Source organism: Panthera pardus, unplaced genomic scaffold, assembly GCF_024362965.1.
Source record: "Panthera pardus isolate Hobbes unplaced genomic scaffold, ASM2436296v1 HiC_scaffold_7, whole genome shotgun sequence".
Taxonomy (NCBI): Eukaryota; Metazoa; Chordata; class Mammalia; order Carnivora; family Felidae; genus Panthera; species Panthera pardus.
Window position 1 is genome coordinate 81,804,580 of NW_026527002.1, and position 14,213 is coordinate 81,818,792.

General features: G+C 61.5%; 1 protein-coding gene and 1 long non-coding RNA gene across 2 annotated transcripts in view; both read left to right on the plus strand.

Annotated features, from left to right (window-relative positions):
* The window catches only part of IQANK1 (IQ motif and ankyrin repeat containing 1), a 23,452-nt gene extending 9,283 nt beyond the window's left edge, over positions 1 to 14,169 (plus strand). Inside the window, 12 exon segments of the mRNA XM_053896360.1 lie at positions 11,105 to 11,238; positions 11,368 to 11,532; positions 11,625 to 11,816; positions 11,900 to 12,025; positions 12,499 to 12,651; positions 12,653 to 12,766; positions 12,922 to 12,948; positions 12,951 to 13,019; positions 13,217 to 13,325; positions 13,424 to 13,544; positions 13,621 to 13,755; positions 13,818 to 14,169. Coding sequence (XP_053752335.1) covers positions 11,105 to 11,238; positions 11,368 to 11,532; positions 11,625 to 11,816; positions 11,900 to 12,025; positions 12,499 to 12,651; positions 12,653 to 12,766; positions 12,922 to 12,948; positions 12,951 to 13,019; positions 13,217 to 13,325; positions 13,424 to 13,544; positions 13,621 to 13,755; positions 13,818 to 14,121 — 1,649 coding nt within the window. The 3' untranslated portion in view covers positions 14,122 to 14,169.
* On the plus strand, positions 102 to 2,046 carry LOC128775314 (uncharacterized). Its single transcript, XR_008419950.1, has 2 exons — positions 102 to 1,137; positions 1,359 to 2,046. It is a non-coding gene; the product is annotated as an uncharacterized LOC128775314 (long non-coding RNA).
* Positions 14,170 to 14,213: the final 44 nt, after the last annotated feature.

The window sequence follows — 14,213 nt, forward strand, 5'->3', positions numbered from 1 at the left end:
TGAGAAGACACGGTGAAGGGAGACTGCCGCCCTGGCCGGGCCCACCCGGTGATGGCTGTCGAGGGGAAAGCATGTGCCGAGTCAGTCGCCACATACGAAGGCGCCACTTCCGGACGGCAGACCCCACCGGCCCTGCCACCCATTCAAGGTCACCGTGCTCGTGCTCCGTCATCTTCCGCCATTAGTCACTTTCTGCAAAGGCCAGATTGGTGAGTTCAATGGAGATATTCCGGGGACCCCGCTCCCGCTCTCCTCGAGCCTTCCTGCCTTCTTGTTTAAATTAAGGCTTTATTTTCTAGAGCGCTTTCAGGTTCCCAGCAGCACTGAGGGGAAAGTACACAGACTTCACATACACCCCCTGCCCCCACTCGTGTGCGATCTCTCCAGCTGTCAGCATCCCCGCCAGAGTGGTACCTGCGTCCCAGTCAGTGAACGGACACGGGTACCTGATCGTGATGCCTCGTCAGCAGCCGGCATCCACAGTTTACCTCAGGGCTCACTCGAGGCCCGTACAGTCTGCGGGTTTGGACAGACGTGTGATCCGTGTGCCCGATACCGAGAGTCACACGGAGTAGCTTCACTGCCCCGAATCCTCTGTCCCTCCCGTCCCCCCGACCCCCGGCCCCCACTCGTCTTTTACCGTCTCCACGGTTTTGCCTTTTCCAGAATGTCACAGACTTGGAATCGTACCGCGCGTAGCCTTTTCGGACTGGCTTCTTTTACCTCGTAATATGCATCTAGGGTCCCTCCGGGTCTTTTCACGGCTCGACAGCCCGTTCCTACTTAGTGCCGACCCACATCCCGTTGTCTGGATGGACCGCAGGTTGTCCGTTCACCTGCTGACGGACACCTCGGCTGTTCCAGGGTTTGGGGGCTCTGGGTGAAGCCGCTGTGAACACCCGTGTGCAGGCTGTCGTGTGGACCCAAGTTCTCATCTCCTTTAGGTAGACGGCAAGGAGCGTGACTCCAGGATCACGTGGCCAGAGCATGTTTAATTTTATAAGAACTCTCCAGACTGTCTTCCAAAGTGGCTGCCCCATTCCGTTTTCCCACCAGCCACGAGCCAACGTTCCTGTGGCTCCGCGTCCTGACCAACATCGGGTTATTCGGTGCTCTGGATTTTGGCCGTTCTAGTAGGTGTGCGGGAGGATCTCGTTGTCTTAATTTGCATTTCCCAGATAACGTGATGTGGAGCATCTTTTATATGATTGTTTGCCATCTATTTGTCTTCTTTGGGGGACTTGTCTCTTAAGGCCTCTGGCCTGTTTTTTAATTGTGTTGTTTGTTTCCTTACTGCTGAGTTTCGAGAGTTCTTTGTATACTCTGGATAACGTGGGGTTTTTTTTTCTTTTTTTAAGTTTATTTATGTATTTGAAGAGGGAGAGAGCAAAAAAGGGAGAGAGAGAGAGCGTCCCAAGCAGGCTCCTTACCGTCAGTGCCAAACCTGATGCAGGACTCAAACTCAAGAACCGCGAGATCCTGACCTGCGCCGAAATCAAGAGTGGGCGCCCCGTGTGACACGCTTTTACCAGATGTGTCTTTTGCCGATGTTTTCTCCCGTCTGTGGCTTGTCTTCTCACTCTCTGACACTGTCTTTCACAGAGCAGGAATTTTTTAAGTTAATGAGGTCCAGCGTATCAGTGATTTCCTTTCTGGATGGTGCCTTTGAAGTTGCATCTAAAGATGGGCAGCATACCCACGGCCATCCAGGTTTTCTCCTGTGTCATCTTCTAAGAGCTTTATAGTTTTGCATTTTACGTTCAGGGCTGTGATCCATTTTTTTTTTTTTAAAGATTTTGGTTTTTTAAGTAATCTCTCCACCCAGTGTGGGGCTTGCACCCACCACCCCGAGATCAGGAATCGCACACCTCACCAGCTGAGCCGGTCGGTCGCCCCCGGTCTGTGATCCACTGTGAGTGAATTTCTGTGAAGTGTGTCCGGGTGTGAGCCTACGTTCTCTCCCCCTTGGCGCGTGGGTGACCAGCTGTCCCTGCCCGTTCGTTGGAAAGGCGGCCTTTGCTTCTTTGTAAAGATCAGTTGACTATTTATGTGGGTCCCTCCAGTCCTTGGTGTCGCGGCTGATCTCTACGAGTCCTCCAGGAAAGCACTGTTTCTATCTTGTCCACATCTTGGTCGGGAGGAAGTTCCCTGGGGCCCCGCTTGACTCTTCCTGCCGTAATGACCCCGCTGGTCGAGGCGCCGAGGTGAGCGTCCTGCCAGCGGCTAAGCAGATCTACCCCAACGTACAGGTCGGATCCATAGACCTGCCGGGCCCGGGGGAGACGACTCAAGCCACGGCGCCTTCCTCGCGGACGCCCCTTCTGCGAGCAGAGGACCCTGACGCTGCTGCAAAGCTGCGGGTGGCGGTGGCAGTCTAGATGCCACCCCCGGGGGCCCTCTGAAGGTCTACACCCCTCCCCCCGTTGCCCAGTGTACGCTTCATTCAGCTCCAGGGCCACGGACCCCTCTGAGGAAGGACTGGGAGAGTGTTCGGCGTCGGGACAGAGCTTGTGGGCGGGTCCTCCTCCCAGAGCGGCTCCGTCTTTGACTTTGGCGCCTGTCTGGGACCGAGGGCGACTGTGACGGCTGACGTCAGATATCTGCTCGGCAGACCTGGGGTTATTCTGACTTTACAGATCGAACGGTGCCCCACACACTGCCACGTGTCCCATGGCACGTCAGAGCACCCCGGCCACCACTCTGCCCTCTGCCTGTCACGACGCCACCCTGCAGCCGCTTAACCGCTTCTCTTCCCGAAATTGGTCACTCCCCTCAGAGTTGCCACTGAGCTCCGCGGTCACTCACGAGTGTCTTTCTTCCTTTTGTCTTTTTAAAGTAATTTTTCAAATGAGCTTGTTTATTTTTTGAGTGAGAGAGCAGGGGAGGGGGGGGGGAGAGAGAGAGAGAGAGAGAGAGAGAGAGAGAGAGAGAATCCCAGGCAGGCTCCGAGCCGCCAGCACAGAGGGTGATGCGGGGCCCAAACCCATGAACCGCAAGATCACCACCCGAGCCGAAGTCAAGAGTCGGAAGCTCAGCTGAGCCACCCAGACACCCCTCTTTTTTCTTTTTTCTTTCCGAGTGTATTTATTTTGAGAGCGAGAGACCGAGCACGAGCGGGGGAGGGGCCGAGAGCGAGAGAATCCCAGGCAGGCTTAACTGACCGAGCCGCCCGGGCGACCCCACAAGTGTCCTTCTTACTGTTTTAGCACAGGGGGTGCCCAAGGATCCCGGTCAGGCGGAGGCTTTACAGACTCACATCAACCGTTTCCTGCAAAAAAGAGTTTTTTGAAAGCCGGCTATCTCTTCCCGGAGCCGGCTTGCACTTCCCCGGCCGTCTGCTCGGACCCCTGGCTCTGATTATGGGCCGGTGCGGTGAGAGGTCACGGGGGCCTCGCCTCTCAGGGCGGCCGCTTCGGCGGAGGCCACCGCGTGGTTCAGAAGACCGGCCTCCTCTGACACGGAAGCGGCTGCGTGGCCGGGGCGGTGTGAGAATGCGCAGCAGAGGGGGAGAGCAAGCCCCTTCTCCCTCCTCCTGCCTTCGGCCCCCTCTTGTGCCCCAGTTCCACCATCTGCCCACGAGAAGCCCCCGCTGTCACTAGAGGGCCACGGTGGTGTTTTGGGGCCCCGGTGCTTGGTCCGAATTCTGGCCCCTGCCCTCCCTCCGGGGCCGAGTCCCCCTCGCAAACGGGGCCGTTGGGGAGCTTGGAGGCGGGTTGACTGCGAGGGGCTCAGGGTCCCCCCCGAAGGCATCCAGGCCTCCTGTTCAAGCACAGGTGCCGGTCTGGTTCGTCGCGACGCTGCTTCTTGCCACGGATCACGGGCATCTCACTTCCTGCTGGCCAGGAGCTCGGTACCACGGTCAAAGACGAGAGCGGGACCAAACTGATCGTGTGATTGTATCTTTTAGGGTCTGTTCTGGTACCAGGTACTGTCCCTGTCAGAACGCCCTCCAGGAAACAGAAGCTTGCTAAAATCAGAAGACAGACTTTAATAGGACAGTTGGTTGAACAGCTGTTGGGAGTCTAAAAAATCAGGAAGGGAACACGGAAGCTCACAGAGATGAGCCTCAGAAGTGGCCATCTTCCCTGGGCGGGCAAGGGGCTGTCGAGGGGACGGCCCGAGCTCAGGAGCTTGTGGGAGGCCGGTACCTGGGCGGCTGTGCAGGCCAGGAGCCCAGCGGCGGGCCCCCAAGAGCTGGGCGTCCGCCTCCGAGTGGGCAGCGGAGGCCCGGCCTCGGGGCACCTGCAGGCTGCCGAGCGCCGCCTAGATTTCGGAAGGGTGGCCGTCCCAGACCCCACACTCAGGACGCGTGCGAGACTCACTTCAGTTGTCACCTCCCCAGAAGTCAGAGCCTGGAACGCCTTCGCTGCACCCGCGTGGAGGCAGGGGTGGGGTGGGGGGACCCGGGATGATGGGCCCCCGCAGGGGCGTCCCTGCCTGCGGCTCTGGTTACTTCATCGGGCTCCTTTTCCAAGGCCTGCGGCAGGGGCGGGAGAGATGCTGGGCTCACTGGCTAGTCTCATGCAAATTCTATTTCACTACCCTTCTGCTTGCTCGCACCACTTGTGTATTTATGTTGTGTGATCATACCTCCGACTTTTGAAATATGTTTGTCGCTTTGAGCAGTTGTGTGCTAAAAGTAACAGTAGTGACAACCCAGAAGAACTTTTTTTATTTTTTTCATTTTTTATTGTTTAAAATTGTTTTAATGTTTATTTATTTTTGAGAGAGAGAGATAGAGTGTGAGCAGGGGAGGGGCAGAGAGAGAGGGAGGCACAGAATCCAAAGGAGGCCCCAGGCTCTGAGCCGTCAGCACAGGGCCCGACGCGGGGGCTCGAACCTACAAACCACGAGATCGTGACCTGAGCCGAAGTTGGACGCCAAGGCGCCCCGGCGCCCCGGATGTTTTCTTTTTAAAGCTTATTTAAGTAATCTTTACATCCAGGGTGGGGCTCGAACTCATGACCCTGTCCGTCTGCTGCGGTACGAAAACTGAAGAGCTCAGTTCCTCCACTGTGCCGTGAATCTATACATCGTCTTAATTATGCTATCTTTTCTTTGATTTACTCTTCTGGTAGGAAGTTCACGGCTCTCCCACTTGGCTTTTCGTACAATAACAGCGACCATGAGGACACTGATCGTCACACTTCTCGCATGCTCACTGCGGGTGAGACCCCGCCCTAAGTATTTTGTATCCGACTAACAAATACAAAGAACCAAAGCCAAAACCCGTGAAGCAGGTGGGGACGGTGGTGGTGGTGGTTTTCCGACGCACGCGACCCAGCCTGGAGTTGGTGCTTATCTGCCTGTCCTGCGTCTGTGAGATGCAAGAGGTCGTTTTAACAAGGTCTCGGGCAGCCCCTGAGGCCTCCATCTGGGAACTTAGGGGTGTTCATAGCGCGTCGCTCTCTCTCGAGGACCCCGTAATTCTTGAAGCGTCCGTGTTCTTCCGATCGGACCTTCTAGCGATGGGAGGATAGAGAGAGAAGCGCCAGCCGTCGGGGGGCGCCGGCCGGAGGGACCTCCACAGCCGACGGTCCCAGCCGTGCAGGACGGGTGCACGACTATGAGATAGCACCCCAAGCCCCACGCACTCATACAAATTTGAAGCCGTGCCAGAAAATCAAAGGAAAAAGCAACAAATCACCCACGCGCCCCGCCGTTCGGAACGAGGCAGCGTGGACACGCGTGATGTCCGGTTTTCTGCCCCCCCCCCCCCCCCCCCGGCCCCCTGTGCGGCTCCGGACGACTTCGCGCCGGGAGCCCTGGCCGGCGGGGTCCGTCTCCCTGTCTCGCCTCCCCTCACTGTCTTTCATCCCTGTCGTTCATCGTGGCTACCTGGAGTCTACCGGGGCCGATGGCAGGGTCGTGCCCAGTCACGGGAGAGGACTCCCCAGACCCGGCCCTGCCCGCGGCTCTGTCCTCGACGCGGGGCTGAGTTCTCACTGCGCGTGTCCCTCAAACGTCCCCTCAATGTTACCCCGCGCTATCTGGGATTTGAAAGAGTTACCGTTTCCATCCGCTTTCCCCTTCTACTCGCAAAACAGCCCCTCGTGCTCTGAGCTCGTCTTTGTCAAAAGCAGCCAGGGGCGCGCTGCCAACGTGTGCTCCCGCCCGGCCTCCTGGCGCCACAAGTTCACGCGGTGCCTCGTGTGTCCCAGAGGGCGTCCTCTGCGCGCCCCCCGCCTCGGCCCGAAGCGCAGGCCACACGGTTCAGTCTGAACGTCTGCCACCTGCTTCTGAATCGGTCAGGATGGGCCGGGTCTTCAGGAACAAGTTTCTTGGTTTCAAATGGCAAAAGCTTACTCCCCCCTCGGGCTCTGCCGCGCGGCCCGACCCACGGAGGAGGCACCGCCCTCGGATAGCGCTCGGCGCCCTCTGACCCCGCGGCGGGACCCACGCGCGCCGTGAACGTTTGCTTCCACGTACTTTATCGTTTTCCTCCTCTGACGCGCGGCTTATTGTAAAACGTACTTCAGAATTTCTAAATATATGGGTATCCCTACTTGATTTTTCCTTATTTGATCTTAACCTTAACCGTGGTGACAGGTGATGAGGTTTGGGGGTGACGGTGGGGGGTCCGGAGCCCACCGCCGAGCAAGAACCCTCGAAGTCGTCTTTGGTGCAAGAAGGTGATTTTAGTAAAGCCCGGGGCCAGGACCCGAGGGCAGGGAGAGCTGCCCTGGGGTCGTGCAGAGTGACTGCTCGTACGCTGTGCGGTCGGGAGATAACCTCAGGAGGAAGTTTCTGGAAGGGATTTCCACACGCTAAAGAGGATTCGAGATTCCTGGAGGCCCAGCTAGTGTCACGCTGAGGTGGTTTTTCCCTCTAGCAAAGCATTAGCCCTGAGGCAGGAGGGAGTTTCTGGAGATGAGGCCATTGAGAAGACTGCCTTTTTCTTGGAATTTACTTGGAGACTCAGGCCCTGCAGGACTGTGATCTCTATCGGTTAAGCATTGGTTTCCTTTCCTCTCCTTTGTCCTTGGGCAGCCGGGAGGGCCTGAGGAATGTCCCACATAACCCATGATGGGCGGGGGGGGGGGGGGGGGGAAGGTGCTAGCTTGTGCTGGGCCCCGGCCTGCCCCGTGCTCCCTGTCAACAGGGTTCAGTGGTGACAGAGTCCCGCGGTGACGGGGTTCGGTGGTGACTGGGTCCTGCATTTTCAACATGTCGGCCAGGCAGAGTGTTAGCCGTAAAATAGACGTTTCCTGTGTCGTTACACACGTTATGGTTTTATTTATTAACGTTTATTCAGTTTTGAGAGACAGAGAGTGAGCGGGGGAGGAGCAGAGAGAGGGAGACACAGAATCCGAAGGAGGTTCCAGACTGAGCCGTCAGCACAGAGCCCGACGCGGGGCTCGAACCCGTGAACCACGAGATCATGACCTGAGCCGAAGTCGGACGCTTCACCGACTGAGCCCCCAGGCGCCCCCCTAGTGCGATTTTAGATTCGTCGGCTTCTGTTCATAGTTTTGCTCGGTGCATTTTGAGGCCTTGTCAGCAGAGGTGGACGTCTTTGTAAGAGCCATACTGCCTGGCAGACTGCTCCCTCCCCTTCTGGAATGTTCTTTAGCTCTAGAGACGCCTGTTGCCTTAGACTTTACTTACCACTCGCAGTTGGGCGTAACTTTGTGTTTTCTGTTGCTGCCTTGACAAATGGCCACAAACTCAGTAACGGAAGGCAGCTCGCGTGTGCCGTGTTGCACTCCTGCGGCCCGGGCGTGTGCGTGTGCCTCCCCGTGGCCTTCTCGCGGGGCCCACAACAGCGGTCCCCGTCTGCCAAGGGGGAGCCCTGTAGAGCGTGGGGTAGCCGCGGGGCGCAACACCCACCGCCTGCGCCACACGGACGGCACCCCTGTTCCAGGGGAGAGCGGACACGGGGCCCAAACTGCTGGGCGCCACCCCAGGCGTGCCTGCCAGTGTTTCTGTACTGATCCTGCTGCGGTCACCTGTCCTGGAGTCTTCAAGTCCGGTGGGACTGTCCCCCGTCCTGACAGGGCGCGGGCCTCGGCACTTTGAACTACCCCTGCCCTCCTCTGGGCACATGCCCCGGTGTTGGGCGTGTCCTAGCCCAGCTGTGTTTGCGACGGCAGCGCTGTCTGGGGAGCATCTGCCCCGCACGTGCGTTCTCTCCGTGGCCCCTGCCCCTGCCCCTGCCCCTGCCCGCACCTGCACCCCTGCTGGGCTGCTCCGCGGCTGCTGAGGCCCCTTTGTGTGTCCAAAGGTGTGTTCGTTTTGCCTTAATTTTTTTTTTATCCCTTTGAAGGCGATAGACCTTTTTTCTTTAATTTGAAGACTTTTCTTGCCGTCTTTAGTTTTTAGCAGTTTTACCGTGGCGTGCTGTGGGTGTGAGCCCCTGTTTGTTTTCCACGTCTTTTGTTAGTTTTGAAAAGTTTTCTTTGAATGTTGCTACCTCATGCCTGTCCCTTAAGCTTGCAACTTGAGTTCGCGTGTGCTAGACCTTTCCTCTGGCCTCTGCGCCTTTAACCTGGTGTCTCCATGTGTCTCGCTTCCAGTTTTGTTCTGTTTTCAGCTGTGTCTAATATCCCATTGAGCTTGCTCATTGAACTCTCAACTTCAGGTTTTATATTTTTACCTTCTCAGATTTCCATTTAGTGCTTTATTATTATCGTTTCCAGTTCTCTGCCCCAATTTTTTTTATTAAGTTTATTTATTTTGAGAGAGAGGGAGAAAGCGTGAGCAGGGGAGGCGCAGAGAGGGAAAGAGAGAGAATTCCAAATAGGCTCTGCCCTGTCGGCCCAGAGCCCGACACGAGGCTGGAACCCACGAACCGTGAGATCATGACCTGAGCGGAAGTCGGACGCTTCACCGACTGAGCCACCCAGGCGCCCCCCATTTTTTTTTAATGTTTCAAAAAATTGTTTTTTAATGTTATTTATTTTTGAGAGAGGGAGTGAGACTGGGGGAGGGGCAGAGAGAGGGAGACACAGAATCTGGAGCAGGCTCCAGGCTCCGAGCTGTCGGCACAGAGCCGGACGCAGGGCTCACGACCTGAGCCGAAGTCGGACGCTGAACAGACTGAGCCACCCAGGTGTCCCAAAGCTTTTTAATTTGTCTTTAATTCTGAGAATGTGTCACTCAGACATGAGGTCCGCGTCCAAGAACTCCTTATTTGCTCTATCTGGGTTTATTTCTGTTGTTCATTTTCTTTTTCAGCGAGATGGTGTTTCTTCATGTGCCTGATGATTTTGGTACGTGGCACCCAAAACATTCTGGAACGTGCCAAAGCCCTGGGCAGCACCATCCTCCTGCAGGGCCCATTTGTTTGGTCTCGGGCAGGCATGGGGAGGGGGGGCGGCTCCAGATCTGGATCCCGTCAGGGACTGATGGATTTGCTGGGGCTTCTGTTCCTCGTCCCCAAGACTGGCTCCTTCAGGGCCCCCGCCCAGCGTGGTGCCCCGTGAGAGGAGGGCGCTCACTGACATTTGCGTTTCAGGGAAGCAACGGGTCCTTTTCTTCCCGTGCGGCTCCCAAACTGCCTTCTGTATTTCCATTAGCTGAGCCTAAGCCCAAAGCCTTAGGGGCGCGCTCCGGATCACATGCAGGTTTTGTCCCCCTGGCGACGCCCTGCTGGGTCTGCGGCCCCCTTCCCGGGCCGGCCGCTCCCCCTCCCCCCTTCCACTCGCACCTGCGACGCAGTCCTGCTGTCCTCCTGTGTGGCGGTCTGAACGCCCCGCTCTGCCACTGGGAGAAGAGTCCCTGTGGATCTTCAGCTCCTCTTTTCCCTTCAGTTTTGTGGACACCAAGTCCCTGACCCGTGACCTTTCCTGTGGCCGGAAGTGTCTTAGGAGAAGCCCCCGTCGGCTTCTCTTTCGATCCGGAGGCTCGAGGAGCTTTCTGGCTGTTGTTTGAAGGTTCAGCGACCTAGTTGCGGTGCGCCTGATGCCTGAGGTCCGTTTCCCGGTACGTTTTTCTCGCCACCCGTAAGACTCAAGTCAGGAGATCTGTTGGTGTTTTATCTCTGGAACGCGGAGACCACAACGGGGAGACCTCCAGAGTCTCGAATTATCCTCACGTTTCGTTGTTCTCGCCTCCCTTTCTACGCCGTCTCCGCTTATCTTGTCCACTTTCCGCCGCACCAGCTTTCTGGCCGCCCGGCCTCGCTCACTGTCCCCGCCCCTCGACTCCTTGTCGCACCGAGTCCCTCTCAGGCTCTTCCGCGGCTCTGGGCGCTTTGGGTGAGCGGCCTTCGTGGCCCGACGCCGCGAGGTCGCGCTGCGGTGGCCCTGCCACACTCAGGCGTGGCTACCGCCCTGCCGCTCTGGCGCACGACTCCAGGAGCACGTGCCGAGCACTGAGTAAGTCTTGGGAGCCCGCAGGGGCCCCGTGGGGTGTCACCGTCACGGTTACCCCCTTTTGCAGAAAGGGACGCGGAGGCCCAGAGAGGTGAACCCACCCGACCTCAGGTGGGCAGGGGGCCAGGGCACGGGGTGCGGACCCTCGTCCAGTGCGGGTCGGGTTCCCGTGCTCTCTGCGGGGTGCATAGCCCCCCACGGAGGCTGCGTGGGGCCTGGAGCTCGGGCCGCAGGCACCTTGGGCTCCCTCTTCCGAGTCCCCGTGGGCTTGTGCCCGCCGTGCCCAGCCCCTGCATGCCCAGGTGGGGCCTGTGGGGGGCACGTGGGGGCTTCTCTGCCCGAGGCCATGTTTCTCACCATTCCTCCGGTGCCAACTAGCTTCTCCGGCTGGTCTTCCGCAGCGGGGGTCTCTGGGGGTCCCAGCTGTGTCTGGGGTGGGGCAGGTCAGGAGTTGGGGGCCTAACTCTACTCTCGCCTGTGGGTCCTCCTCCACCTTTGCTCTCGGCCGGTGGATTATTCCCGAGCGGCCACATTTGCCAATCTTAAAGATTTTATTTTGAAGTGACCTCTACACCCCACATGTGGCTGGGACTTACAACCTTGAGATGGAGAGTCACTGCTCTACCACCAAGCCGGCCAGGTGCCCCTGTGTTTGCAGACTTTAGAACATTTCTGTCCTTTGGTGGGGTGAACCTGGAGGTCTGGCACGCCTGGCGTTGGGGTCCCAGCGGCTGCGTGACCGCGGCTTGGAGGGGACCGGGAGCCCCGAGCCCTCTCTCCACCCCCAGGGCCCGCCGCGGAGGATGGAGCGGCCACGATCATCCAGTGTGCGTTCCGGCAGCTCCTGGCCCGAAGGGCGCTGGCCCGCCGCCGGCAGGAGCACCGCAACTACCTGCAGCGCGTTGAACGGCTGGAGAGGGAGGTGAGGCGGCCGGGCTGGCTGGGCCCGGAGGTCCGATCCCAGTGGCGGGAACTCTGCACAGCCAGGGTGTGACCGCGGGCCGGCCGGTGACCCGGGGCGCGCGACTCCTCGGTGCGGGTCTGCCCGCAGGCCTTCGTGGCCCTGGTGCGGAGGGAGCAGGAGGCGGCGCGGAGGCGGCGGGAGGCGGAGGAGGCGGCCGAGCGGCGGCGGCAGGAGGATCGACAGCGCGGGGCGCGGCTGCGGGAGGCGGCCTTCGCCGGGGACCTGGGCGAGATCAAGGCGGTCCTGCGGGAGGTGGGAGGCGGGGGGGGGGGGGGGGGGGCGGGGCGAGGGCCGGGGTCGGGGCGCCCCCGGGGCCCGCGCGGTGACCGCGGGCCCGCGCGCAGGTGGACGAGCTGCTGACTCGCGAGGGCGTGGGCCACGACGAGGCGGGGTTGGCGCTGCGGCGGCGGGGGCGCGTGGCCCTGGTGGAGAGCGAGGACCGCGGCGGGAACCCTCCGCTGTCGGAGGCGGCGGCCGGAGGGCAGACCCTGGCCATCCGGCTGCTGGCCGAGCAGGGCGCCAGCCCCAACAGCAAGGTGGGCGCGGGGGCCCGGGGCGGGGGTGGGGGGTGGGGGGGCGCCCGCGGCCCCCGGGCCTCGCTCAGGAGCCCCTCGCTCAGGGCGCCTACGGCCGGACGCCGCTCTACCGGGCGGCCTTCGGGGGGCACCTGGAGGCTGTGGAGGCGCTTCTGGAGCTCGGAGCGGACCCCCGGGTGTACGCAGAAGACGGTAGCACCCCCGAGCAGGTGTGTGAGCATGGCTGGAGCACCGCCTCGCACCGCCCTCCTCGGTCGTCGGGGGGGGGGGGAGGGTGGCCCTGGCCCCTGGAGCGGGGGAGGCTTGAGACGAGGGGGGGCGCGGGCGGTGTCCTGCGGACAGCCAAGAACGGGAACCGAGGGCTGGAACCCTCAGTGCCAAGGGCGACCCGGGCAGTGGACGCCTGCTTCTGCAGGGGGCCTGGGGAGGGAGGAGGGACTGGGGGTGGGGGTGGGAAAAGGAGACCTGTTTGGTCTTGGGAGGGAGGCCCGGAGGACCCTCGGCGGTCCCGGTCTTTGGGGGGAGCTGCACCATGACGGTCAGGGCTTCGGGGGCCCTCGGAGGGTGAGCTGTGACAGCGGCACCCTTTTCTCTAAACGGGAGAGTAACCGAGCCTCCTCCCAGGCCAGGCGGAACACAGGACACACGTGCTGACCTCCTCACCGGCGTCGTCTGTCACTAGGTGGCCTCCCTGGACGCCGTGGTTAGTGTGCTGAGGTCCTGGGACCTAGGTCTCACTGAGGCCATGCTGCAGAGCATGGAGGCCGAGCGGCAGCGCCGGGCCCGGGAGGCCGAGCGACAGGAGGAGGCACAGGCCAAGCGGTGCGGCCCGGGGGGCGGGGGTGGCGACAGCGGCAAGGGGCGGCTCTGAGCGGGCTGTCCCCTCCCCCAGCAGCCTGAAGTCTCGAGTGCAGCAGCTGGCTAAGGAAGGGCGGCGGCGCCACAGAGAGGTGAGGGGAGCCTGGCCGGTGGGGGGGGGGGTGGGGTGGGGTGGGTGGGGTGGGGGGGGCGGGAGGCCCCCCGCAGGCTGCTGGCCCCGGAGGGAGGTGCTGGGAGGCGCTGAGCCGGGGCTCCAGGCCAGCCTCCCCCGGGCCCTCCTGCCCAGCTGCAGCAGGCCCACTGTGAGCTCAACACACACGGAGGATCACGGAGCACGACAAGTGTGAAGGGAGGCGCCTGGGCCGCACTGAGCTCACGCTGCAGGTGGGCTTTCTCCCTCTCCGGCCTGGGGCTCTGGGGCAGGGGTCTCCCCCCCCCCCCCGCCCCCAACGAGGGGTGTCACCTTCCAGCAGCAGCCTCCCGGGGTGGAAGGGGGCCCGCTATCCCCTCCTTGGGTGTACGGGACGCCCCGTGTGGAGGGGTAGGGCCTTGCTCTGAGCGGAGTGGGGCCCCTCCTCCAGGCCATCAAGGACGCGGAGGCCCAAGTGGCCAGGCTACGTCTGGAGGCCCGGAGGGCGGAGGAGACGCTGGCCTTGGCCAGGCTGGAGCTGCGGGAGCAGACCCAGGAGGGTGGGCGGGGCTGGGGGGCGGGGCCCACTCCTGGGCGAGTGGGGGGTGGGGGCTTTGGGTCCTCCTGCCTCGCGGCCACCATCCTGCGACCCCCGCAGGGGAGGAGGAGGAGGAGGAGGAGGAGGAGGCAGCCGCGGCGCCGGGGCTGAAATGCCAGGTCACTGAGCTGCACGACGTACTGATGAAGGATGTGGGCGACCGCATCCGCGCGGATGGCAGGTCAATAGCCTGGGTTGGGTGACGGTGAGCGGAGGAGGGTTTGGGTGGACGGCGGTGACCCGGCGGCCGCTCCCAGGTTGCCTCTTGTCATCGACCCTTTGGCCCAGGCAGCCACCTTCCTGCGCTACCAGGACACCAGCTACGTGGACGCGGTGAACCCGGACCACTTGCGGCCGGAGAGGATCCGGCTGGCGCTGCTGGGGGCGCTCAGGTAAGGTGGGCGGAGGGCAGGGCCCCCCCCGCCGGCCCCTCACCCACCCGCCTGCCCCGCAGGTACGGGAAGCCGCTGGTGTTCGACCTGTGCGACGTGGACCTGTTCCCCGCGGTGCGGCAGCAGCTGGAGGCGGTGCAGCCCGGCCTGGCGCAGGAGCTGCTGGGCCGCGGGCTCCTGGAGCGGGAGCGGTACCTGTCGCTGGTGCGGCCCGCCGACGGCCCCGAGTACGGCCCCGCCGGGTTCCAGGAGGCGCGCCTGCGGCACTTCCGCCTCCTCTTCGTCACCAGGGCTCAGCGGCCGTCGGAGGAGCAGCTGCGGGTGCTGCTCCCCGTGCCCGTGCAGCTGCCCCGCGGGGGCCTCTAGCGCCCGGCCCAATAAAGTCGGCCCCGGGATGCGGGGCGTGACCCCCAGGACCGTCCCCGCCTCCCACTGTGTGCACGCCACCCGGTGTGGGG